Raw genomic sequence first — 26,044 nt, forward strand, 5'->3', positions numbered from 1 at the left:
GTAGTTATAGGTTGTAGTTATAGGTTGTAGTTATAAGTTGTAGTTATAGGGTGTAGTTATAGGTTGTAGTTATAGGTTGTAGTTATAGGTTGTAGGTATAGGTTGTAGTTATAAGTTGTAGTTATAGGTTGTAGTTATAGGTTGGAGTTATAGGTTGTAGTTATAGGTTGTAGGTATAGGTTGTAGTTATAGGTTGTAGTTATAAGTTGTAATTATAGGTTGTAGTTATAGGTTGGAGTTATAGGTTGTAGGTATAGGTTGTAGGTATAGGTTGTAGTTATAAGTTGTAGTTATAGGTTGTAGTTATAGGTTGTAGTTATAGGTTGTAGTTATAAGTTGTAGTTATAGGTTGTAGTTATAGGTTGTAGTTATAGGTTGTAGTGAGCATAATATTTGTCACAATGCTGTCTACTCTCAGAAAGGGTGGTGGTGCAGTGGTTACTACTGCTGCCTCTGAATCAGGAGGTTTGGGGTTCAATTCCCTCCTTTGTCATGACTTAAAATAAACTCTTCACTTCCAAACATGTTAAAAGTGCACAGACACAATCTCAAGTCGGTCCAACAAGATCTGTAGGAGGATAGTTCCTTGAAGAACAACAGGGCTTTGGCACCATCGGTGCTCGGACCCTAAAACCAGCATATTATTCCTCTTCAAGAAACAACTCCGATAAAGTAATGAACTCCATTACCCATAATGCTCTCTTTCTGACGTTCTGCGTCAATAACGTCATTCCGTAAATCAAATTCCAACATGGAGGACATCGTAGCTGTGGAGAAGAGTCCGGTGAGAATCGCTGACATTTGTTTCCTGTGTTTTCCGCCACTAAAGTTCCGTCGGGAGTTTAACCGGTTGACTGTCCGGACGGACTCGTCGTGTGTTTTGTGTCGTCGTCGCTGTTTCTTCGCTGTTTTCACAGTTTGACTCGTTCAGAAACGTAAACCTGCCGATTCATCCTCTGCTAAGTCATGCAGGCTAGCTGCTAGCATTAGCTTCGCGTCTGTAAAGAGGTGAAGAAACAAACAAAAAAAGGCTTTTGTGGTATAAATACTACGAAGAGTTTACAGAAGACGTGACGGCTCCGACACATTCATGTCGGAGGTCGTTTTATTTATTCGGATCATTATCGCGGCTGTAAACTGTTGTCGCCTTTGTTAGCAGCTAAATGTAGCTAACCGGCGTTTTCACGTCACGACTCGTTTTCATTTCTTTAATTTTTAATAAATGAGCTGAATTCTCGCAGTTCTCGTTGTAATGTTTTGTTCTTGTCACCTCCACAGGAAGAGATGCCGGCGGTCCTGAGCTCCAGACCCCAGACGGGTCTGTCCTTCCTGGCACCAGAACCAGAAGACCTGGAGGATCTGTACAGCAGATACAAGGTCCACTCAGCACCTCCACATTCACCTTGTTGTCCTTCATCGAAACTAGAAACGAAATGGACCCGTCCTCATTTCTGAGGGAAGTCATAAAGGTGGTTTTATTCTGCTGGAAGAAGAGATATTTATAATAATAAACTTTATATGTTTATCAGCTTTCATGGAAAGAAATGCAGCTCAAAGTGCTTCACAGCAAGAAAAAGACACTTCAACACATATAAAGGAACATTTAAAGATGTGGGACATAAATGAGAAACGCATGAAACATCAAATTAAACAAATAGTGTGAAAATATAAATAAGCAACATGTATTTTAAAGTGCAGGAGAACTTCAAGAGTTACGAGTTCATTTAAAGACGTTTTAAAAGTTTTAACTGAGCGAGCTTCTCTTTACTGACTTGAGTTCTCTGAGAGACCCGACCCGGTTCTTCTCCCGTTAACGACCCGGTTCTTCTCCCGTTAACGACCCGGTTCTTCTCCCGTTAACGACCCGGTTCTTCTCCCGGTTCTTCTCCCGTTAACGACCCGGTTCTTCTCCCGTTAACGACCTGGTTCTTCTCCCGGTTCTTCTCCCGTTAACGACCCGGTTCTTCTCCCGGTTCTTCTCCCGTTAATGACCCGGTTCTTCTCCCGTTAACGACCCGGTTCTTCTCCCGTTAATGACCCGGTTCTTCTCCCGTTAATGACCCAGTTCTTCTCCCGTTAACGACCCGGTTCTTCTCCCGTTAACGACCCGGTTCTTCTCCCGTTAATGACCCGGTTCTTCTCCCGTTAACGACCCGGTTCTTCTCCCGTTAACGACCCGGTTCTTCTCCCGTTAATGACCCGGTTCTTCTCCCGGTTCTTCTCCCGTTAACGACCCGGTTCTTCTCCCGTTAACGACCCGGTTCTTCTCCCGGTTCTTCTCCCGTTAACGACCCGGTTCTTCTCCCGGTTCTTCTCCCGTTAACGACCCGGTTCTTCTCCCGTTAACGACCCGGTTCTTCTCCCGGTTCTTCTCCCGTTAACGACCCGGTTCTTCTCCCGTTAACGACCCGGTTCTTCTCCCGGTTCGTCTCCCGTTAACGACCCGGTTCTTCTCCCGTTAATGACCCGGTTCTTCTCCCGTTAACGACCCGGTTCTTCTCCCGTTAACGACCCGGTTCTTCTCCCGTTAATGACCCGGTTCTTCTCCCGTTAACGACCCGGTTCTTCTCCCGTTAATGACCCGGTTCTTCTCCCGGTTCTTCTCCCGTTAACGACCCGGTTCTTCTCCCGTTAACGACCCGGTTCTTCTCCCGGTTCTTCTCCCGTTAACGACCCGGTTCTTCTCCCGGTTCTTCTCCCGTTAACGACCCGGTTCTTCTCCCGTTAACGACCCGGTTCTTCTCCCGGTTCTTCTCCCGTTAACGACCCGGTTCTTCTCCCGTTAACGACCCGGTTCTTCTCCCGGTTCTTCTCCCGTTAACGACCCGGTTCTTCTCCCGTTAACGACCCAGTTCTTCTCCCGGTTCTTCTCCCGTTAACGACCCGGTTCTTCTCCCGTTAACGACCCGGTTCTTCTCCCGGTTCTTCTCCCGTTAACGACCCGGTTCTTCTCCCGTTAACGACCTGGTTCTTCTCCCGGTTCTTCTCCCGTTAACGACCCGGTTCTTCTCCCGTTAACGACCCGGTTCTTCTCCCGTTAACGACCCGGTTCGTCTCCCGTTAACGACCCGGTTCTTCTCCCGTTAACGACCCGGTTCTTCTCCCGGTTAGTCTCCCGTTAACGACCCGGTTCGTCTCCCGTTAACGACCCGGTTCTTCTCCCGTTAACGACCCGGTTCGTCTCCCGTTAACGACCCGGTTCGTCTCCCGTTAACGACCCGGTTCGTCTCCCGTTAACGACCCGGTTCTTCTCCCGGTTAGTCTCCCGTTAACGACCCGGTTCTTCTCCCGTTAACGACCCGGTTCGTCTCCCGTTAACGACCCGGTTCGTCTCCCGGTTAGTCTCCCGTTAACGACCCGGTTCTTCTCCCGTTAACGACCCGGTTCGTCTCCCGGTTAGTCTCCCGTTAACGACCCGGTTCTTCTCCCGTTAACGACCCGGTTCTTCTCCCGTTAACGACCCGGTTCGTCTCCCGGTTAGTCTCCCGTTAACGACCCGGTTCGTCTCCCGTTAACGACCCGGTTCGTCTCCCGTTAACGACCCGGTTCGTCTCCTCCTTTCTTTTGTGCAGAGGCTGCAGCAGGAGCTGGAGTTCCTGGAGGTGCAGGAGGAGTACATCAAAGATGAACAGAAGAACCTGAAGAAGGAGTTCCTCCACGCTCAGGAGGAGGTGAAGAGGATACAGAGCATCCCGCTGGTCATCGGCCAGTTCCTGGAGGCCGTTGACCAGAACACGGCCATCGTTGGATCCACTACAGGTACAAACAACAAACTAAATGTTTTCTTCCGTCGTGTTTCAGGTTCGCTGCTGAACGAGGAAACGCCAGCTGGAAAAATATGACTATTTGTATTCTTTATTTGATGTTTAAACGTTCAGACGAGATTTTAAAGTTATAAACGGGACACGTATTTTGATTCCTGCGTCTCCGACGTGTTTTCATGCGTCACGTCGTCGTCGGGGGTAACCGGGGACATCCGTCCTCCAGGGCGACACCCACGTTCATCCAAAGACATCCGAACTGTCCGTCACATGTTGAGTTTTGATTTGATGGTGAAACGAGCGAGATGAAAACAGCTGACGTTAAACCAGAAAGGAAATGAGGTCATAAAACACATAACGGTGTTTTGACATCTTCTGTTCTCACGACGACATTAAATGATCGGCTCAAATACTCGGTGACGGTTGACGAGGCCTCTCTCACCACCGGAGATCAACCGAAACCAGAACAACTGCATTAAAACACAGCGAGTCCATAAACAGGTAAAGCTGAGAATGATAAATTGATGAGTCGGCACGTCTGAATGCTTCACCGTGTTCGGAGGAGCCGGACAACTTTTTCATTATTCAGTGTGAAGAGCGCAGCGTTGAATGTGTGATGAGCGTTGTTGTTTTTCCTCCCGTTCAGGGTCCAACTACTACGTGCGCATCCTGAGCACCATCGACCGCGAGCTGCTGAAGCCCAACGCCTCGGTGGCGCTGCACAAGCACAGCAACGCTCTGGTGGACGTTCTGCCTCCGGAGGCCGACAGCAGCATCATGATGCTGACGTCGGGTACGTCTGCAGGACGTCTTCATTTCATAAACAGCAAATTCATCATCTGAAGCTGTAACTCTGCGTCGCTTTTTTTGTGTTTTTTTCTCCCACAGACCAGAAGCCCGACGTGATGTACGCCGACATCGGTGGCATGGACATCCAGAAACAGGAAGTCAGAGAAGCGGTGGAGCTGCCACTCACGCACTTTGAGCTCTACAAACAGGTCCGACATTTAATTCTGACAAACTACTGAAAGGCCGAAAAAGTGTGATCGCAAAAGTTCAGATTGTGTCGGATCATTATTTATCTTCTGCTGGACGGTTTAATAACTCAGGAACTGATCTTCCACTTCAACATCCTGCTGAACCGTCCCGACCCGTCAGGTCGGCTCCTTCCTGTTTCTCAGAGTCACAACTAAACACGGAGAAGCAGCGTTCAGTTTCTATGTTCCACATATCTGGAACAAAGTCCCAGAAAGCTGCAGGTCTGCTGAGACTCTCAGATCCTTTAAATCAGGACAGTTTGTGTTTGCTGCCGTTCACTGAACCAGATCTTAAACTGCACTGCAACTTTTATCCTATTTTTAGCTTCCGTAATGTTTTAATCACCGATTTTAATGTTTTAATCACCGATTTTAATCTTTTAATCACCGATTCTAATGTTTTAATCCCTGATTCTTAATTCATTTTTAAAATGTCCTTTTCTTCTGCCTGATGTTTTGATGGTTTTATATGAAGCACTTTGAATCTCCTTGTTGAAATGTGTTCTACAAATAAACTCGTCGGCTTCCCTCCTCAGATCGGCATCGACCCCCCCCGGGGCGTCCTGATGTACGGCCCCCCCGGCTGCGGTAAGACCATGCTGGCCAAGGCGGTGGCTCATCACACTACAGGTAACGTCCTCGACACGCTGCTGCTGTCAGACAGAGTCTTTATATCTGGTGACGGATCGCTGACGTCTGTCCGTCTCGTCTCTCCGTCTCCGTCTGTCCGTCTCGTCTCTCCGTCTCCGTCTGTCCGTCTCGTCTCTCCGTCTCCAGCGGCGTTCATCCGTGTGGTCGGCTCCGAGTTCGTCCAGAAGTATTTGGGCGAAGGTCCTCGCATGGTGCGAGACGTCTTCCGGCTGGCGAAGGAAAACGCCCCGGCCATCATCTTCATCGACGAGATCGACGCCATCGCCACCAAGCGCTTCGACGCGCAGACCGGAGGTACGAAACGTTCCCGTTAAACGTCCCGATGTTTTAGTTTTAGTTTTTTTTACTAACTTTCCTCCTCGTTGTTTTTGGTCTTTCTGCAGCTGATCGTGAAGTCCAGAGAATCTTACTGGAGCTTCTCAACCAGATGGACGGCTTCGACCAGAATGTCAACGTCAAGGTGAGTCCACCCGTCTCTGAACCCCCCCCCCCCCTCCCCCCGGGGCTGCAGCGTCTCCGTATGTGCTGACTCATGCCGCCAAGTCACTCCACTGTCACTCTCCCTGATTGACACTCAGCTCAGAAAGCCCTTCCCCCCCCTCCCCCCCCTCCCCCTCCCTCGGGGCTCATGTTGTCATTCATGAAAACCTTTTAATGGATGTTTTTCCCAGAAGCCGTTTGCACACAAAGTTCTGCTCGTACAAAGACGGCCTTCTTCAGACGCAGTTTATTTCTAGGAAGTGTTTCTTCTTTTATACAAAAAGACTCTTTGATGAATCAGTCTGACTCTGCAGCACACTTGTGTGTTTTTTTTACTGGCAAAATAGCAACGACGTTGAGCCAACGGCTTCGATACCGTCGTAACAAATATCGCTTCATCCCACAATAACTTCTGATACTTAGACCTTCTGTTTAGGGGACGTCTGTGAACGGTAGCTTCAGGTAACAACCTTTACGGTACTTTTTGTTTAGTTTACCCGTTTTTTGAATAAAATAAACCGATAAATCAAAAGTCTTCTTCGTTGAATTATTTTTCCGTCACCAGTTTTGAAGGATCAGTAAAAGCTCCGCCTTCTTATCATGATGCGTTTCCGCCCGTCAGGTGATCATGGCCACCAACAGGGCCGACACGCTGGACCCGGCGCTGCTGCGTCCCGGTCGTCTGGACAGGAAGATCGAGTTCCCGCTGCCCGACCGCCGGCAGAAGCGTCTGATCTTCTCCACCATCACCAGCAAAATGAATCTCTCCGAGGAGGTCGACCTGGAGGACTGTATCCTTTTTATTTCCATCGCAGCAGAGAAATGAATTTCTGCTCTTTGAAGAATTTACCGGAGTACATAAAATAATCATCAATCGATTAAACACAGGAAACAGCTTCAGTTTATTTTCCTGCACACGAATCTACACGGTTCAAGAAGAGATGTTTGTTGAAGCGGCGGCTGTGCATCAGTTTGCAGTACGACTTTAGTGGTGTCAGTGCAGCAGAGGTCTAAGCTCCGCCCACAGTGAGACACGCAGAGCTCAGAGGACAGAAACACAGCAGAGACTCTCGCACTGGAGCTGGAAACAAAAACGGCCGCTCAGAAATGAGGTCAAATAACCAAAAATCCAGTATTTGAGTATTTTCTGGTTTGTTTTGGCCCGTCGGTGCATCGGTGTGTCTGAACTCCTCCTGTGATGCCCAGATGTTTCGTTTTTGTTTGTTCAGTCGTCCCTAACAGCTGCACAGATGTGGCCCGACCAGACAAGATCTCTGGAGCGGACATCAATTCCATCTGCCAGGAGGTCAGACGCTTCATCTCGTCTTCTATTATTCAAGTCGTGAAAAATGCACTTTAAACCATCTAAATATGTTGTTGTTGTTGTTTGTGTGGTCAGGCTGGCATGCTGGCCGTGCGTGAGAACAGGTACATCGTCCTCGCCAAAGACTTCGAGAAAGCCTACAAGACGGTCATCAAGAAGGACGAGCAGGAGCACGAGTTCTACAAGTAGACGGAGGAACGAACCTCCCGGAGCAAAGAGGTGTCCAGACACACTGTGTGTGTGTGTGTGTGTGTGTGTGTGTGTGTGTGTGTGTGTGTGTGTGTGTCAGTTTGTCTTGTGTGGATTTGCGCTTCCCCCGACGTTCATTGATTTTTTTTTGGGGGGGGTGGGGGGCGGGACAAAATGTATCCACCTCAGCTCCGTCAGGTTAGCTCCGCCTCCAGACCTCGGACGACACGTTAGTTTTTTTTTGTACAGGCACTCGATTGGTTCCTAAAAACATCTGGTCCTGACTAGCTAGGAAACATTTGTATGAACATGTACACACTGAATATGTGACTCAAGAATCCATTAAAGATGTTTTCCATAAAAAACTAAAACTCCTGTGTTTGATTGAAATTAATAGAAACCAATTTTTATTGATGAAAACCGTTTCGAGAGTCTTCGTGTTCTTACTTACAGCAATGCATGATGGGAAGAATTGTGTTTTATCCGTGCTGCAAAACGTCACGATGTCGACTGACCTTTCACCTCTGTGACGACATTTCTTCGTCCTGATTGGTTTAAAGCTTCTCCGACACACATGACAGGACGGTCGTTTTTTATCAGATATTTATTAGATTTTTCTCTCCTGAAACATGATGTCATCAGAACACCTCGTCGCTTCATCGCCGTAGACTTTCTGAAGCATTTCAAGAGTCTCTGTTGACCGTTTGCAGAGTTTGACCCAGTGGAAATCACTGCATGGGCTCAGGAACACTTTTCTGTTCCTTAAACATTTGAACCCATAGATCGGATGTTTCTCTGCTCCAGTTTCAGGTCCACGGTTGAAATCATTAATGTTCTCGTTACCAGCGGTGACGTTAACGTGAGGAACTCAGTGATGATGATGAAGAGACGACTCTGAACACTTCCTCCTGAAGGTCGCTGCTTCCTGCTGCTCCGGGTGCAGCGCTGCGCTGCGTTCAGGGACGCTCTGAACTGTTTGATCGACCGTCGTATATTAAGAACTTAAACCGTCAGACGTGGACATGTTTTACTGCAACGAAGTTTTATGTACCAAATGTTTTCAATTTTTGTAATAATGAGGCTGAAATATTCGACAGGTTACTACTACTTGATAATATATAAATATTATTTTCTCAGCTCGTCTTTCAATATGTCACTTTTTGTTTTTTTTCCTCGCGGATCAGTGGAGCCGTTTTATTTTCCTGCCAGCTGATCGTCCTTTTGAAGGAAGCTGCCAAACCTGCGACTCTGTTACTCAGCATGTTGACGATGAGGCAGGAGGTGTTGGAGGTGTTGGAGGTGTTGGAGGTGTTGGACCTGTTGAAGCTGTTGGAGGTGTTGGAGGTGTTGGAGGTGTTGGACCTGTTGAAGGTGATGGAGGTGTTGGAGGCGTTGGACCTGTTGAAGGTGATGGAGGTGTTGGAGGCGTTGGACCTGTTGGAGGTGATGGAGGTGTTGGACCTGTTGGAGCTGTTGGAGGTGATGGAGGTGATGGAGGTGTTGGACCTGTTGGAGCTGTTGATATATAACAGAAAAACCAAAGTAGCGACGACATCATCGGTCCCATTTATTGGTCTAGCCGTACATCAGGTAGACGTAGCGCCTGTTGCTGATACTCGTGGAGGTGTGCGGGTCCCGGAGCAGACAGAGTCCGCTCAGATGGACGCCGGTTCCGGGCCGGCGCTGCCCGGCGGTCCGCTGCCTCTCCGTCTCCGGGTCGGCCCACGAGTGGAAGCAGCGCAGCCGGAGGTTGCAGTTCTCCCTTCAGGCCACAAGTGGGAGGAAGATGATTGGTTACAGCGAGCGTCACCTCTGAAGAGCACAACTAACACATCACAGCAGCGTCACCCACGAGTGCTCCACCGGGCGTCCGGCAGGAAGTCGGCAGGTGACCTGGTCAAAATAATAGGGACAGAGCTGCAGGGTTGCCAGTTCTGGCCAGTGGGACATGCCGTCAAAGATGCGGTCCAGCCTGTGGTTCTGTCCGAACGTCTGTCCGGGGTGGAGCCGGCGCCACAGGACCGACACCAAGGCGTCCACGCTGGTCTGAGCCACCGAGCGCCGCAGAGGAAGTAGGCTGTACGGAGGGGGCGGGGCTTCCATCTGCCCCCATCGGAAAAAAACAATTCAGTGGAAAGGGAGGCGGGAAGTTATTGACATGTTCATCAGTGTGGTCAGAAAGTTTATAGAAGAACGTTTTTACAAATATGCAGTTTTTGATGTTTGTTATTATTATTATTATTATTATTACCACATCTGTGTACAAATTTAGAGAACAGATAAACAAACAACAACCAAAATAAAAAAAAGTGATGCCTTCCACGATATGTTGACGATATGATCGATATCAAATCAATACATCAGACCGGTGACATCATCTCAGTGTTGACTTTCCTGTTTACAGCTGCATTACTAATCCCCCCCCCCCCCCCCACACCACCACCCAGCGTTCATGATGTCATGAACAGGCCGGAGGTTTAGAGAAGTGACTCCAGCCTCTGAAAGCAGAAGATAAACTCAAAGGAAACGAAGGTCACTCACCTCAAACTGGGGAAAGTTTTCTTCTGCGTGAAATCTGTGACGTGTTTACTTTTAAAATGTGGAGTTTCAAACGATGACTTCACAACAACCAGACATGACATCATTCCTAAATATTTATTGCTCAGTTTGTCAAACAGTGTTTTGTGATGTGGTGTTTTTTTTTTTTTTTAGAAAAACACCAGCTTTGTTTCATTTCTCAAAAAATTCCCTAACTTTCAGTTTTCAGCTTCAAAAACAAAACTGCCAACGATTTCCTCTTCCTGACGACGAGCTCGCTTGTTTATGACTCAGATGTTTTTACAGTTCAGTTTTTATCTGTATTTTTCTAACCTTTGGACATTAACTCAATCAGGCTTTATCTTTACAGCACTTTTCATGCAAATGTCTTGTAGCACAAAGAGCTCCACAACACAAACCAATAAAAACACCCTCAGAGCAGTAAACAAAAACAACCAGGAAGAAACAATAAACACAACCTGAATTGTATAAATAAATAGCCAAATAAATAAATAGAAACACGCTGATGCTGCACTATTAATAATGATGTCAGATATATAATCACACATCAGTCAGACAGGACTTTCCTGCTGATACTGCAGTACTTTTTGGAATGTGGGCCTTTCCATGCAGTTTCACCTGGTTCCACTCAGACGGGTCGAACCTGGAACAGAACCCGTTCATCAGATTCTTTAAAACAGTTTACAAGTTGGGGAACCGTTGTTTTATTTTATTTGTGGAAATGACCAAATAAAAGGTGCATTTCACTGCTTTTTGTTTTTCAACATTAGACCCGGTCCAAGCCCAAAACTACTACTACTACTACTACTGCTGTTAATACTACCACTACTACTACTACTACTGCTGTTAATACTACTACTACTACTACTACTGCTACTACTGTTAATACTACTACTACTACTACTACTACTACTACTACTACTACTGCTGTTAATACTACCACTACTACTACTACTACTACTGCTGTTAATACTACTACTACTACTACTGCTACTACTGTTAATACTACTACTACCACTACTACTACTACTACTACTGCTGTTAATACTACCACTACTACTACTACTACTACTGCTGTTAATACTACTACTACTACTACTGCTGTTAATACCACCACTACTACTACTACTACTACTACTGCTGTTAATACTACCACTAATACTACTACTACTACTGCTGTTAATACTACCACTACTACTACTACTACTACTACTGCTGTTAATACTACTACTACTACTACTACTGCTGCTACTACTGTTAATACTACTACTACTACTACTGCTGTTAATACCACCACTACTACTACTACTACTACTACTACTGCTGTTAATGCTACTACTACTACTACTGCTACTACTGTTAATACTACTACTACTACTACTACTACTACTACTACTACTACTACTACTACTGCTGTTAATACTACTACTACTACTACTACTACTACTGTTAATACTACCACTACTACTACTACTACTACTGCTGTTAATACTACTACTACTACTACTGCTACTACTGTTAATACTACCACTACTACTACTACTACTACTGCTGTTAATACTACTACTACTACTACTACTGCTACTACTGTTAATACTACTACTACTACTACTACTACTACTACTGTTAATACTACTACTACTACTACTACTACTACTACTACTACTACTGCTGTTAATACTACCACTACTACTACTACTACTACTGCTGTTAATACTACTACTACTACTACTGCTACTACTGTTAATACTACTACTACTACTACTGTTAATACTACTACTACTACTGTTAATACTACTGCTACTACTACTGTTAATAATACTACTACTACTACTACTACTACTACTACTGTTAATACTACTACTACTTCTACTACTGTTAATACTACTACTGCTAATACTACTGTTAATACTACTACTACTACTACTAGTACTAGTACTACTGTTAATACTACTACTACTACTGTTAATACCACTACTACTACTGCTACTGTTAATACTACTACTACTGTTAATACTACTACTGCTACTACTACTGTTAATACTACTACTACTACTGTTAATACTACTACTACTAGTACTACTGTTAATACTACTACTACTGTTAATACTACTACTGCTACTACTACTGTTAATACTACTACTACTACTACTACTACTACTAGTACTACTGTTAATACTACTACTACTACTACTACTACTACTGTTAATACTACCACTACTACTACTACTACTACTGCTGTTAATACTACTACTACTACTACTGCTACTACTGTTAATACTACCACTACTACTACTACTACTACTGCTGTTAATACTACTACTACTACTACTACTGCTACTACTGTTAATACTACTACTACTACTACTACTACTACTACTGTTAATACTACTACTACTACTGTTAATACTACTACTACTAGTACTACTGTTAATACTACTACTACTGTTAATACTACTACTACTACTACTACTGTTAATACTACTACTACTACTACTACTACTACTACTGTTAATACTACTACTACTACTACTACTACTACTGTTAATACTACCACTACTACTACTACTACTACTGCTGTTAATACTACTACTACTACTACTGCTACTACTGTTAATACTACCACTACTACTACTACTACTACTACTGCTGTTAATACTACTACTACTACTACTACTGCTACTACTGTTAATACTACTACTACTACTACTACTACTACTACTACTGTTAATACTACTACTACTACTACTACTACTACTACTACTGCTGTTAATACTACCACTACTACTACTACTACTACTGCTGTTAATACTACTACTACTACTACTGCTACTACTGTTAATACTACTACTACTACTACTGTTAATACTACTACTACTACTGTTAATACTACTGCTACTACTACTGTTAATACTACTACTACTACTACTACTACTACTACTACTGTTAATACTACTACTACTTCTACTACTGTTAATACTACTACTGCTAATACTACTGTTAATACTACTACTACTACTACTAGTACTAGTACTACTGTTAATACTACTACTACTACTGTTAATACCACTACTACTACTGCTACTGTTAATACTACTACTACTGTTAATACTACTACTGCTACTACTACTGTTAATACTACTACTACTACTGTTAATACTACTACTACTAGTACTACTGTTAATACTACTACTACTGTTAATACTACTACTGCTACTACTACTGTTAATACTACTACTACTACTACTACTACTAGTACTAGTACTACTGTTAATACTACTACTACTACTACTACTACTACTGTTAATACTACCACTACTACTACTACTACTACTGCTGTTAATACTACTACTACTACTGCTACTACTGTTAATACTACCACTACTACTACTACTACTACTGCTGTTAATACTACTACTACTACTACTACTGCTACTACTGTTAATACTACTACTACTACTACTACTACTACTACTGTTAATACTACTACTACTACTGTTAATACTACTACTACTAGTACTACTGTTAATACTACTACTACTGTTAATACTACTACTACTACTACTACTGTTAATACTACTACTACTACTACTACTACTACTGTTAATACTACCACTACTACTACTACTACTACTGCTGTTAATACTACTACTACTACTACTGCTACTACTGTTAATACTACCACTACTACTACTGCTGTTAATACTACTACTACTACTACTACTGCTACTACTGTTAATACTACTACTACTACTACTACTACTACTACTGTTAATACTACTACTACTACTACTACTACTACTACTACTACTACTACTGCTGTTAATACTACCACTACTACTACTACTACTACTGCTGTTAATACTACTACTACTACTACTGCTACTACTGTTAATACTACTACTACTACTACTGTTAATACTACTACTACTGTTAATACTACTGCTACTACTACTGTTAATACTACTACTACTACTACTACTACTACTACTACTACTGTTAATACTACTACTACTTCTACTACTGTTAATACTACTACTGCTAATACTACTGTTAATACTACTACTACTACTACTAGTACTAGTACTACTGTTAATACTACTACTACTACTGTTAATACCACTACTACTACTGCTACTGTTAATACTACTACTACTGTTAATACTACTACTGCTACTACTACTGTTAATACTACTACTACTACTGTTAATACTACTACTACTAGTACTACTGTTAATACTACTACTACTGTTAATACTACTACTGCTACTACTACTGTTAATACTACTACTACTACTACTACTACTAGTACTACTGTTAATACTACTACTACTACTACTACTACTACTACTAGTACTACTGTTAATACTACTACTACTACTGTTAATACCACTACTACTACTACTACTACTACTACTGCTACTGTTAATACTACTACTACTAATGTTAATACTACTACTACTACTGCTGTTAATACTACTACTACTGTTAATACTACTACTGTTAATGCTACTACTACTACTACTACTACTAGTACTACTAGTACTACCCTCTGGCTACGATAATCTAGTCCAAGTATATTAGTTTGAGACCTGGACAAGATCTAAAAAAAACCAACAAAATGTCCTTTTTTTAGAGAATAAAAGTTCTACAAATGAGAAAGTGTGTTTTGAAGAATCTTTAATCTCTGGGATGATTTTAATCAAGAAATCAGAAAATACGTTCCAGACAGTTAAGGCTTTAACTAAAATGTCTTAAGATGCCGTTCCAGCATTAAGAGGTGCAAAAAAAAAAGAGGGGAGAATCATTTCCTTTTCGAGCTAAATCAAAATCTGTGAATCAATCGAGGAAACTTTAACAGAGCAAACGGGAGCGGATCAAAAACGAGGCTTTGAGTTTCAGCCAATTCAACGTAAATGTCAAAATGACAACTTTTGACATTTGATTTGTTGGCATTGAGGAAAAAGACCTGAATACTTCTGCTACCGTTGTACTTATGTAGGATTTTTGTCTACAGCTACGGAGTATTTCTACACGGCAGTATGTGTACTTAAAGCTCGAATACTTCCAGCTCTCATTTTGTAGAGAATTTATCACGTCTGAAAATGTTTATTAAAAAAAAAAGCCCAAATATCACGTTCATTAGTAATCCTGCTAACATGTTTGTTGTGCTGCTACTAATGTAATTAACACTAAAAATGGCCTCTGATGAAAGGAGCAGTGGGTGGAGGAGGAGGGGGGAGGAGGGAGGAGGGGGGAGGAAGGAGGAGGGAGGACGGAGGAGGAGGGAGGTCGGAGGAGGGAGGAGGAGGGGGGTCGGAGGAGGGAGGAGGAGGAGGGAGGAGGGGGGAGGAAGGAGGAGGAGGGAGGAGGGGGGAGGAAGGAGGAGGGAGGACGGAGGAGGAGGGAGGTCGGAGGAGGGGGGTCGGAGGAGGAGGGGGGAGGAGGAGGAGGAGGGAGGAGGAGGGGGGAGGAGGAGGGAGGAGGGAGGAGGTCGGAGGAGGGAGGAAGGAGGAGGAGGGAGGTCGGAGGAGGGAGGAGGAGGGAGGAAGAGGGAGGTCGGAGGAGGGAGGAGGGAGGAAGAGGGAGGTCGGAGGAGGGAGGAGGGAGGAAGAGGGAGGTCGGAGGAGGGGGAGGTCGTCGGAGGAGGAGGGAGGTCGGAGGAGGAGGAGGGAGGTCGGAGGAGGAGGGGGGAGGAGGAGGAGGGAGGAAGAGGGAGGTCGGAGGAGGGAGGAGGGAGGTCGGAGGAGGGGGGGGAGGAGGAGGAGGAGGCCGGCTCTGAGGTGGGGTTGCCCGTGGAGGAGGGGGCAGTCCGGCTGCGTCTCTCTGCGCCTCCTCACGACAGTAACTTCCAAACACGTCGGGAACAGCTCGGAGGAGGTCTCTGACCGGGAGCACCGCCGAGCAGCAGACACGTTCAGCGGGTCCGAGCACCAACGCAGTCCGGCCGGTAAGAACCGACCAACCGACGTTTATTCTCTAATTCTCGGAGGAAAAAGGCTCCGCGTTGCCGCCGCTAGCCTAGCTAGCCTTGCTAACCGACGTCAGTCACCCCTCCGCGGCTAGCTCGGCTCGGCTCGGCTCGGCTCGGCTCTCCGGTCGCAGCTGGAGAGGACCGGGCTGTGGCTCCGTTTGTCCCGGGATCAAAAGCGAGATCTTTTATCTGCGTGTGAACGGACAAATCTGGCGGGACGTTTTATCCCCGAAGAGAAGAGACGCCGTTAACGGAAACACGGCGACGGGAAACTGAACGGTGTTTTAACGCTCCGGTCAACGTGACCAGAACCAGCTGTTTATGTTTATGTTTATGTTTATGTTTATGTTTAATATCCATATGTTAGTTTATCAGATGGGTTCCGGTGCTGCCGACAGACGGTTGGTCAACGAACCGTTTCAAAGTTTAAAGTTTCCCGGAGAAGTTTTGTGTTTCGGAACAAAGCGAACTTTTTCCGGGTTTAATGACACCTGGACTTTGTACCAAACCCGGTTTACCGTGAGCGGAAACCGTCCCGGTGGACTTCCGTTAAGGAGAACCGGAGACACGGCTGAGGTTAACGTCCAGACCACCTTCTCGGGGGGTTTCTAGCCGGAGCAGGGTTTGTTCTTTCCCGGTGTTCTCACGTCCCCCACCCGGTGGGACAAAAGGCCCAGCCGGCCCGCAGGCGCCCCCGACACCCCCCTCCCCCCACCTCACCCCCCCTCCCCCACCTGCTCCTTTACTGCAACACCAGCATGGAGCTGCTGTTGTTCACCTGTTGGGATGTTACCTGTCAACATGTCGGCGTTCAGGAGGAGCTGGAGCCTCGACTGAAGAAGTACAAGTACAGCGTCGACTAAATACTTCAGGACAAGTTAAAGTACAAATACAGGGTCGACTAAATACTTCAGGACAAGTTAAAGTACAAGTACAGCGTCGACTAAATACTTCAGGACAAGTTAAAGTACAAGTACAGCGTCGACTAAATACTTCAGGACAAGTTAAAGTACAAGTACAGCGTCGACTAAATACTTCAGGACAAGTTAAAGTACAAATACAGCGTCGACTAAATACTTCAGGACAAGTTAAAGTACAAATACAGCGTCGACTAAATACTTCAGGACAAGTTAAACTACAAATACAGCGTCGACTAAATACTTCAGGACAAGTTAAAGTACAAATACAGCAACATAAATATACTCAAGTACAGCTAAAGTAAAATAAAGATGCTATAGTACAAGTTAAAGTACAAATCCAGCTTTTAAAATACACCAATACTAATAAAAGTACCAACACATTAACGTAAAGTTAAATATTTACATACCGATTTTCTTTGGACTTGAGTTTTATTTTTTAAGTTGTACTTTGTTAAAAAAGCTTTTCCACACTGGAGTTTGTTAGCAAAGTTTGTTGAATTCTTTTGGGTGTTTTTATTTATTGAACTGTACGAGTTTTTCTTAAAATTTAGACATTTTTTACATGAATAATGTAATAATAATAATAATAATAATAATAATAATAATAAAAACAAAAATGGTCAAACATGATGTGAAATTGGACGTTTGATGATGTAATGATGGTGACAGGTCTGTTTACCAGACCATGAAGCCAAATATATAATATAATCTTTAGTGGTCAGATTCAGACTATGTTGGCGTTGTGATCCTGAATTAAACACGACAGATATTAGATTTAATTTGATGTTATCTTCGGCTTAAAGTGTCTTTTTTTTTCTCCCCCAAACTAAAAACATCAGTTGTCAGTTTCGGCCTTCAGACTTGCTCAGAGTTTTGTTCTCGGTGTGATTGTGTTTGGATGGAGCTGCTGTGTTGTTGTTGTTGTTTTGTATCCTGGGGAAGCGGTTGCTGCGGTTACGAGACCCCGTGGAGGATCCTCCGTCTCCGTGGTTGTCGTTAAGTGAGTCTGCAGGTTGCTGGGATCATGAGATGAAAAACAGCGCGAGCAGCTTAAAGGCAGCGAGACGAGAAAGGAGGAGGAGGAGGAGGAGGATGATGATGATGATGATGTGGCCCCCCTCCCTCCTCCTCCTCCTCCTCTTCTTCGTCCCAGCAGAGTCGGACTCTAGAGAATCGGCCTCAGCGACGTGTACCAGCTGCACCCGTGATGAATGGCTCCGGCTGGCTGGCTGACTGGGTTGGTTGGTTGCCATGACGAGTACGCTGGCACGTGTTGCCGTGCCGACGCCTCCTTTTTTTCTCGGGGCACGTTTGCACGTCGTTTCAGTGCTTCAGAGAAAAGGCCCGCCGGTGGCATCTGGTCGAACCGGTTTACTATAAACGGCTGTTTGAAATACTGCAGATGTTTCTGAAGATCTGAAGATCTTTGTTGTCCGTCAGGAATCAAACCTCGTCTGGACGGTTGTAAGAACGAAGAAATAATGGCCGCATCAGCTTTACTGTGACTTCTCTCTGAACGGGCGGTTTGGTCGTTGTGGAGATGCAGAGCTGAACGTCTGCCAGAAAGAAAAAAAAAAAGCCCAGTCACCGCGACCGAGGTTGAATACATCAGCGCTCGCTCCAACACGAGGCGACTGGTGGCGCTCACGTCAGGTCGGGACGAAACAAACGGCGCTCCGGTGCTGCGTAAAGTCAGCTATCGTTCAAAAAGATAAAAGAAAACGCTTGATCTAATGAGTTTTGAATATTTGTATAGTCAATCAAATTTGAAAAAAACAAGTCATTAATATGCGACTGCACGAAAAAAATCACATCAGTTTTCAGTGTTTAACCGTCCGACAGCCTCGAGTCCGGTCGAAATTAGAAAAAGAAGTACCATCGATGCTGTTGTTTTTTGTTTTTATTCATCTCCTCGCTGCTAAATTCTTCCGTTGTCATTTAGATCTTCTTTCTTTCGTCTCTGATTGGTTCTTGTTCTCTGGTGGCAGATTCACATTCATACAACATTCAACAGACTTCACTTCATTCAGGTTTTTCAGATTTGTTCCTCAGATCACATCTTTAGGACGGACGGTTATTTATTATTAATATTATTGTAAATAAAAGTGTTCGTAGCTTTCGGGTCTGAAAAATGGTTCAGTCACATCCACCTCTGGCTCCTCCCCCAGCTCGTCCAAATATGGTCACTTCCTGCTCCAAACCGCTCCGAACTAACAAAGATGGTGACGGACAAAATCTGAACTGGAGGATTCATAACGTTCACAAACCAACGATGACATCACTGATGGATGATGACATCACTGATGGATGATGACATCACTGATGGTTGATGACATCACTGATGTTATTCGATTTGTTTCAGACGTTCCAAAAAAATCATCCAGTTACGATCTGGCCCTAAATTTCGTAATACCAACAACAACTGTTCCCCCTCCTATTTTGAAAGGACTCCTGGTTTTTCTGCCGAGAGACTCACATTTAAATATCTTCTCTTTATGAACGGCAGCTTCTCTTGTTATTTTATTCTGAGCCGTGTTATCAGACGTGTTTCTGCGTCGTTGCGTACGTGATCTGTAGAGAGGTGGATAATAATAAAAAGGCTCCGTGTCGTCTGCCGGGAATTAAAAAAAAGCTTAAACTGAGATCTTTGATGTGGGAGTTGATGTGGACCTCAGTGACGGCAGGCTTTAACAGGAAACTCGCTCGTTAAGGACCAGATCAGTGCGGGTCAGAACCTGCAGCCGCCGAGAGGCCGGGCCACGCTGAGCTTCTTCCAGTCCTGAAGCATCCGAAGCAGACGGCGCTGCTTTGGTGGTTTTTGTTTTGTTTGTGGCCTCAGAGGGACTTTAGAAAATCAATCTCTTTTGTTTCTCCACCTCGGTCCGCTGCATCCCGTTTTCATTAGTGGATCAGCGCCGTGCTGGCGTGAGGACGGGCCTCCTCGTCTCCTCGGTCTGATGTGAACCAGCTGGAATCGGAGGCCCGGAGGACCCGACGAGCTGGAACCGACCCGGTTCTGCTGCTGGATGTGTTGGAGGCAGATTATCAGAAACATGTAGTTCAGTAGGAACACATCTTGTTTGTCTCCTTCAGGATTTAAGAAGCGTGAGTTACCTCCTCCCTCCTCCCTCCTCCCTCCTCCCTCTCCCTCCTCCCTCCCCCCTCCTCCCTCCTCCCTCCCCCTCCTCCCTCCCCCTCCTGCCTCCCCCCTCCACCCAGATGACGACAATCTAAATATAGACCTCCATCTTTTTTTTATTCCCCCCTGTCTCGGGTTCATCCATGTGTGTACGAGCATGCATGTGGACATACCGTCTGCACATGTCATATTAATGACCCCACGGGGAAGAGGAGGAAGAGGAGGAGGAGGAGGAAGAGGAAGAGGAGGAAGAAGAAAGGGCTGATGGGAAGAAAACAGGAAGTGGCTCTCGGTGGAGCAGCTGGACTTTATTATGTTTTAAAAAATTCTAAATGTGGACGAGAAGGAGAGACGATGAAGCACATATTGTCCCCAGACTGCTGTTCGTCCTCGTCCTCGTCCTCGTCCAACACGGAGTCACTGGAGAGGCGGAGCCTGCTGGCAAAAAATTATATACGATATCAAAATATCGGCCCAAAATGTGGTCGTCGAAATACTTGCGATTCGTAATGTACGTTGTTTCCATGCCAACACCGCCTCAGCAAAAAGATTAACCAATGAAATGAGTGCTTTTATTTGAAAAGAACAAACACAACAGGAAGTCTCAACGAAGAATACAAAACATGACTGAATTATTAAAATAAAGAAATACCGTGTGAAGGACACAGCTGTGGCTAAGCTAACGTTAGCCTGTGAACATTTAACTTTAATGATAAACTTTTTTTTCTCTGATCCAGTAAACTTGATTTAGGATGTAGTAAATGTAAATAACTTTTAATTCAAAATAATGAGGTGTAAATAATTTATTTGAGCATGTTAGACAACATACATGTCGATACTGACATGCCAACGAGAGGCTGATAAACGGGTTCTTCCCTTCAGAAAGAAACTTTTTTCTCCGACGTGTTTTAATCATCCGTATTAATCCTGAAAAAACTCGAACCGTCGGTTTCTGGATGAATTCTCCTCCGGTGGGATTAACCGTGATCTTCATAAACCATGTCCATAATCTATCGGGGGGGGGGCTCCCATCTGCTCCACACGCAGATGTAAACCATCAACTCCGTCTGATCCACATCTTGTGTTTGATTGACAGGTCTGTGGTGATTGGATGGGCTCGTCCAAATATGGTCATTTCTGCCTCGCAAATAGAAAAATCGCGACTGAACTTTTGAGCATTTTTTGTTTTTTCTGTGGACGTGAACGGAGGTTTTTTGTTGAGGCGATGTCACGTGGTGTCGCCATAGTAACGCCGCCACCTTGAGGGGGAAACTGCCGATTTACTGCAGAGCTGTTCCTTTAAAAACTAGATCTTATGAAGTTTTGTATTTTTCCTGCAATTATTTTAAAACACAGTTAGAAAAGAAAATATAATGCGACCTGAGAAACGATCGCTGCTCACCAGATTTAACTCGAACAAACACCGGAGCAGGCGTGTGCATCAGTTGGTGAAGGCGTGTTTGTTTTCCCGTGTGATTAGCGTGATGTTCTCTAAGTGCCGAGCACGTCGACGCCCAAAGGAACCAAACGGGTCGTTAAAGCTGCAGCGAGCGTCTTCATTGATTTCTGGCTGAAATGACTTCCAGAGAAGAAAAACAAAAACATCTTCCATCACAGAAATATGCTCCCACTCACTCTGAAATCAAAGTCCACTTCATTTCTCTTCACTTCCATCAAAAACAGCTCGACGAGAAACGCATTCGTTTTGTTTTGAAAGACGGACTTTAGGAGATTTTTGATGATTTCTAAAACATCGTTAGAAATTGTAAGTAAAAGCTGGACTTCATCCAGTATGTTGTATCGTTCTCCACCTTATAAAACAAATATCTTTTGCTTTTATGATCACAGGGATGTTTTTGTTTTTTGTTGTTTTTGTGGAATAATTGTTGGAAATATTTTGTAGATCTCCTGAATTATACATTAATTATTCACAATGACTTCGATTTCCTGGAGCGACTCATATTTTTAACATTTAAACTCTTATTATAGAACGACTGCACACACACACACACACACACACACACACACACACACACACACACACACACACACACACACACACACACACACACGTGTGTTCGACACCCAGCTCACCTGTTGATCCCCGTGAGCCTGAACAAACGAGTGTTAAACCCGAACAGGAAGCTTTCAGGATGTGAAGAAAAGTGAGTTAAAGTTGTTCATGTCTTTAAACACACCCCCCCCCCCCCCCCCCCCCACCCCGTGATCCTGCAGAGTTCAATGGGATTAGGAGATTAGCCCTCTTCAAGGCGCCTGTTTTAATGAGCACTAATTGATTTGCCATTTAGGACATGTTAGACAGGAAGTCCTCCCCCCTCCCCCCCCTCCCCTCCAGCTGCAGGCGGAGCTCCGTGTTGGGCCTCATGACTCGTTGGGGGGGCTGTTTTGGTCTCCATGTAAACAAACACAATCAGCCTTTTTTTGTTTGTTTGGCAGGAAACACGCTGCTGTCGGCGCGAAATTGCTGATTTCAACAGTTTTGAGCTGCAGAGTGCCCATCGGTCTAACACCCCCCCCCCCCCCCTTCTGTTGTCTTTCAGAGCCGTGCCGGTCCACTTCCTGTCCGTCCTCCTCGATTGTGTCTCCGAGCTGTGTGTGGCATCATTATGGGACAATAGCAGCGGGAATCAAAGCCCTCCCTCCTCCTCCCCCCCATTTCTGTCTCTCTCAGCCTGAAACCCTCCCCCCCTAACAAACACAACACAGACCCCCCCGCCCCCCACCACCACACACACATCCCCCCGTCCCTGCAGCCAGTCGGCCAGTGAGTGTAATCCTCTGTAAAGTAAAGGCCCTGTTCGGCTCCCCCTTTTGTCATGGCGGTTGTTGTTGTTGCGGAGGCCTCCCCCAGGAGAGGAGCGGAGGGGGAACAGACGGCAGCATAAACAGCCCACAAAGGGACGAAGCGGGCCGCGAGACACCGACGCTGCCGTTTGTTTTTTGAGCCGTAGGAGGATGAAGCTGGGGGGGCGGCGGTCGCAGCTCAGCGGGGGGGCAGCTCCATGATGTGGGACCGGACCCGCCGCCGACGCTGTCCACCTGCCGACCTGCAGCTGGGAATGCAGTGAGGCGGTCACCGAGGAGACACGGGACTCTCCTTCCTGCTGCACCATATTTGTTCTACTCTTCCTCTGATTGGTGGTCTCTTCAGGCTCCGCCCACCAAAAGTGCCTTTTTACTGTCCTGTCTGCAGGAACTGTCTCATATCTGTACTTCAGATCACCTACGCTGTGTATTGTACTCATTGAACCTGACAATCATCACACACCTAAAGACCCCCCCCCGCCCCACCACCCCCCCACCCTGAGCCGTCGCCATGCTCAGCATTCAGTCCAAATGGCGCTACCTGTTCATGTTCCTGGGCATCCAGCTGGTCGTCATGGCGCTGCTGTCCAGGGAGGGGTACCAGAAGAGGGTCACCTATTTCATCCGCATCTTCCGCAAGCCGGACGCCGCCCCCCCCGCCGGGCCGTAACCACACGACCGTGGCCCCCGTCAGCGGAGTGGACGTGTACGCCAACCTGTCCCATCTGTCCAAGACAAGCGGCCACGCAGACGATGTCCCCTTCTGCCCCAAGACGTCCCCTCTGATAGGTGAGTTCACACCTTCCTTCACAACCATCAGTGATGTCATCAACCATCAGTGATGTCATCATCCATCAGTGATGTCATTGTTGGTTTGTGAACATTATGAATCCTCCAGTTCAGATTCTGTCCGTCACCATCTTTGCTAGTTCGGAGCAGGAAGTGACCATATTTGGACGAGCTGGGGGAGGAGCCAGCGGTGGATCTGACCGATCTGATTGGAAACCTGACGATACTACGTCCCGCCCACCGATAGCTGTAACCTGACTGCACCACAGGCCTGTCAATCAAACAGACACGCCCCCAAAAACAGGTCTTCTTGAATCTTCTTTTCTAATGAATGAGGGATTATTTTCAGATGGACCTCCAGAAAACTAATAAGAAGGAGTGACTTTAGCTAACAACACCGAGATAACTGATGGACACATTTTATTCACTTTGGATTTGATGAGAGAAGTTGAATGGGAGTCTATGGAGCCGGAGGCTTTTTGGAGCCGACCTCTAGTGGCACTCGCTGGTATTGCAGCTGAACACACTTCTGGATCAGAACCATTTTACAGACCTGAAGCTACGAACTCTTTTAGAAACAGTCTGTAGTTTAATATCCAGTCTGTGGTTTCCATGCAGAAAAATAAACAGCAGCAGAACTTTAATTAAAAGTTCCACCAAAGTGAGCGAATGTGAAACGGAGGTGTCGTCCTCATTAACCTGGATTTGCTGTGATTAGCAGGACGACATCGTGACTGTAAAATAAGTATTTTATCAGTGACGCGCAGCAGGACGACTCGTCGCTTCTCAGCCTCACGGATGTAAACAAACCCCGACGTGAGAGTTGACCCGTCACACAACAGTGAAGACGTGACTGTGACAACACAGAGACTTCAATATCCATCCATCGTTTAAACATGCTCTATCCTGAACAGGGTGACAGGGGGCGGAGCCTATCCCAGTTGATTTAGGGCAAAGGCGGAGTTGAAAATGATTCTCCACACAAAGGTTCCAGGTTGGAACGAGGGATGAGCATTTCAAGGAAAAGCACTATTTGATTATTATCCAATATAACAGTTTCCACTGTTTCATAAGAACAGAAGAAAAATATTTGCACATACTAATCCAATTTTTTTTGTTAAAAACCAACTATTTAAATATTTCAAAATCATCTTCCAGGTCTGTAAAATGGTTCTGATCCAGAAGTGTCTTCAGCTGCAATACCAGCGAGTGCCACTAGAGGTCGGCTCCAAAAAGCCTCCGGCTCCATAGACTCCCATTCAACTTCTCTCATCAAATCCAAAGTGAATAAAATGTGTCCATCAGTTATCTCGGTGTTGCTAGCTAAAGTCACTCCTTCTTATTAGTTTTCTGGAGGTCCATCTGACAATAATCCCTCATTCATTAGAAAAGAAGATTCAAGAAGACCTGTTTTTGGGGGCGTGTCTGTTTGATTGACAGGCCTGTGGTGCAGTCAGGTTACAGCTATCGGTGGGCGGGACGTAGTATCGTCAGGTTTCCGATCAGATCGGTCAGATCCACCGCTGGCTCCTCCCCCAGCTCGTCCAAATATGGTCACTTCCTGCTCCGAACCGCTCCGAACTAACAAAGATGGTGACGGACAGAATCTGAACTGGAGGATTCATAACGTACACAAACCAACGATGACATCACACGATGTCTTTCAAATTTTTAATGTGGACGCAAATCGAGTCGACAAAAAGCTGTTTTTGTTTTGTTATGATTTTCGTGGTGCTTTCAGGTCAGGAAACGGAGGATCTCCGTTTTGGATGTTTTTCATTTTGTTAACATTGATTTCCAGTAAACGTGAATCCTCCTCGGTGTCGTTTCAGTGTGTTTACCAGCAGCTTCCAACCTCCTGCTGATAACCGAACCTGGAGGGTCTCGTTGTACTCATTCTTCTAGAAGAACAATTTAAAACGCGTCATGAGGGTGTTGCTGACAAACCGATCAGGTGTCAGAGAACAGAAACCCCCCGGAGTCACACTGAAACTGGTTTAACAAGCCGCGGCTGCACCGACACACACCCTCTGTGGTTGAATGTTCCTCAAATGCCTCACTGGCACACTAAAAGTAGACCATCAAATTTACAGATGACCCCTAAACGCTTCACATGCAGGCTAAAGGTCATTGTTGACCTTTAATCAGCTGCTGAAGACGGTGAAACACAGCTGAGAGCTCGGGGAGGTTGAGATAATAAGTGGACCATGACTCCGTCCTGTTTGTGTGTGTTGGTGGCTGCCACACGCGTGTTACATGCTAGTTGAGAGGTTGCTGAGCAGCAGGAAGTGAACAGAAAGCAGCTGGAGCGAAACAGTCCAAACAGGTCGAGTCAGCTGACCACATTTTTCCATCATGACAAACTCCTCTGACGCTTCACGCGTTCAACTTCAAA

General features: G+C 45.4%; 2 protein-coding genes across 3 annotated transcripts in view; both read left to right on the plus strand.

The window, feature by feature from the left end:
- Window positions 1-731: 731 nt before the first annotated feature.
- Window positions 732-7,813, plus strand: psmc4 (proteasome 26S subunit, ATPase 4). Of its 2 annotated transcripts, none has more exons than XM_069176426.1 (11): window positions 732-784; window positions 1,279-1,377; window positions 3,573-3,759; window positions 4,408-4,554; window positions 4,650-4,759; window positions 5,335-5,428; window positions 5,576-5,743; window positions 5,833-5,909; window positions 6,552-6,720; window positions 7,180-7,235; window positions 7,329-7,813. In XM_069176426.1, the coding sequence occupies exons 1-11, from the start codon at window positions 752-754 to the stop codon at window positions 7,440-7,442; spliced, it is 1,254 nt and encodes a 417-aa protein (XP_069032527.1). In that variant the 5' UTR covers window positions 732-751; the 3' UTR covers window positions 7,443-7,813. The 2 variants fall into 2 exon arrangements, with proteins under 2 accessions (XP_069032527.1, XP_069032535.1); XM_069176434.1 differs by lacking the exon at window positions 732-784 and adding an exon at window positions 916-935.
- Window positions 7,814-15,777: 7,964 nt separating this feature from the next.
- The window catches only part of LOC138214676 (beta-1,4-galactosyltransferase 3), a 17,289-nt gene continuing 7,022 nt past the window's right edge, over window positions 15,778-26,044 (plus strand). The window contains 3 exon segments of the mRNA XM_069176446.1: window positions 15,778-15,951; window positions 22,596-23,520; window positions 23,522-23,649. Coding sequence (XP_069032547.1) covers window positions 23,372-23,520; window positions 23,522-23,649 — 277 coding nt within the window. The 5' untranslated portion in view covers window positions 15,778-15,951; window positions 22,596-23,371.

Source organism: Embiotoca jacksoni, unplaced genomic scaffold (genome assembly GCF_022577435.1).
Source record: "Embiotoca jacksoni isolate LCO1_2020_lvr unplaced genomic scaffold, fEmbJac1.0.p SCAF_106, whole genome shotgun sequence".
Taxonomy (NCBI): domain Eukaryota; kingdom Metazoa; phylum Chordata; class Actinopteri; family Embiotocidae; genus Embiotoca; species Embiotoca jacksoni.

Coding starts and splice junctions, on each gene's coding strand:
- psmc4 (XM_069176426.1), top strand. CDS start 752: ATGGAGGACATCGTAGCTGTGGAGAAGAGTCCG. Junction 3,760..4,407: donor CATCGTTGGATCCACTACAG/GTACAAACAACA, acceptor CCTCCCGTTCAG/GGTCCAACTACTACGTGCGC. Junction 5,910..6,551: donor ACCAGAATGTCAACGTCAAG/GTGAGTCCACCC, acceptor TCCGCCCGTCAG/GTGATCATGGCCACCAACAG.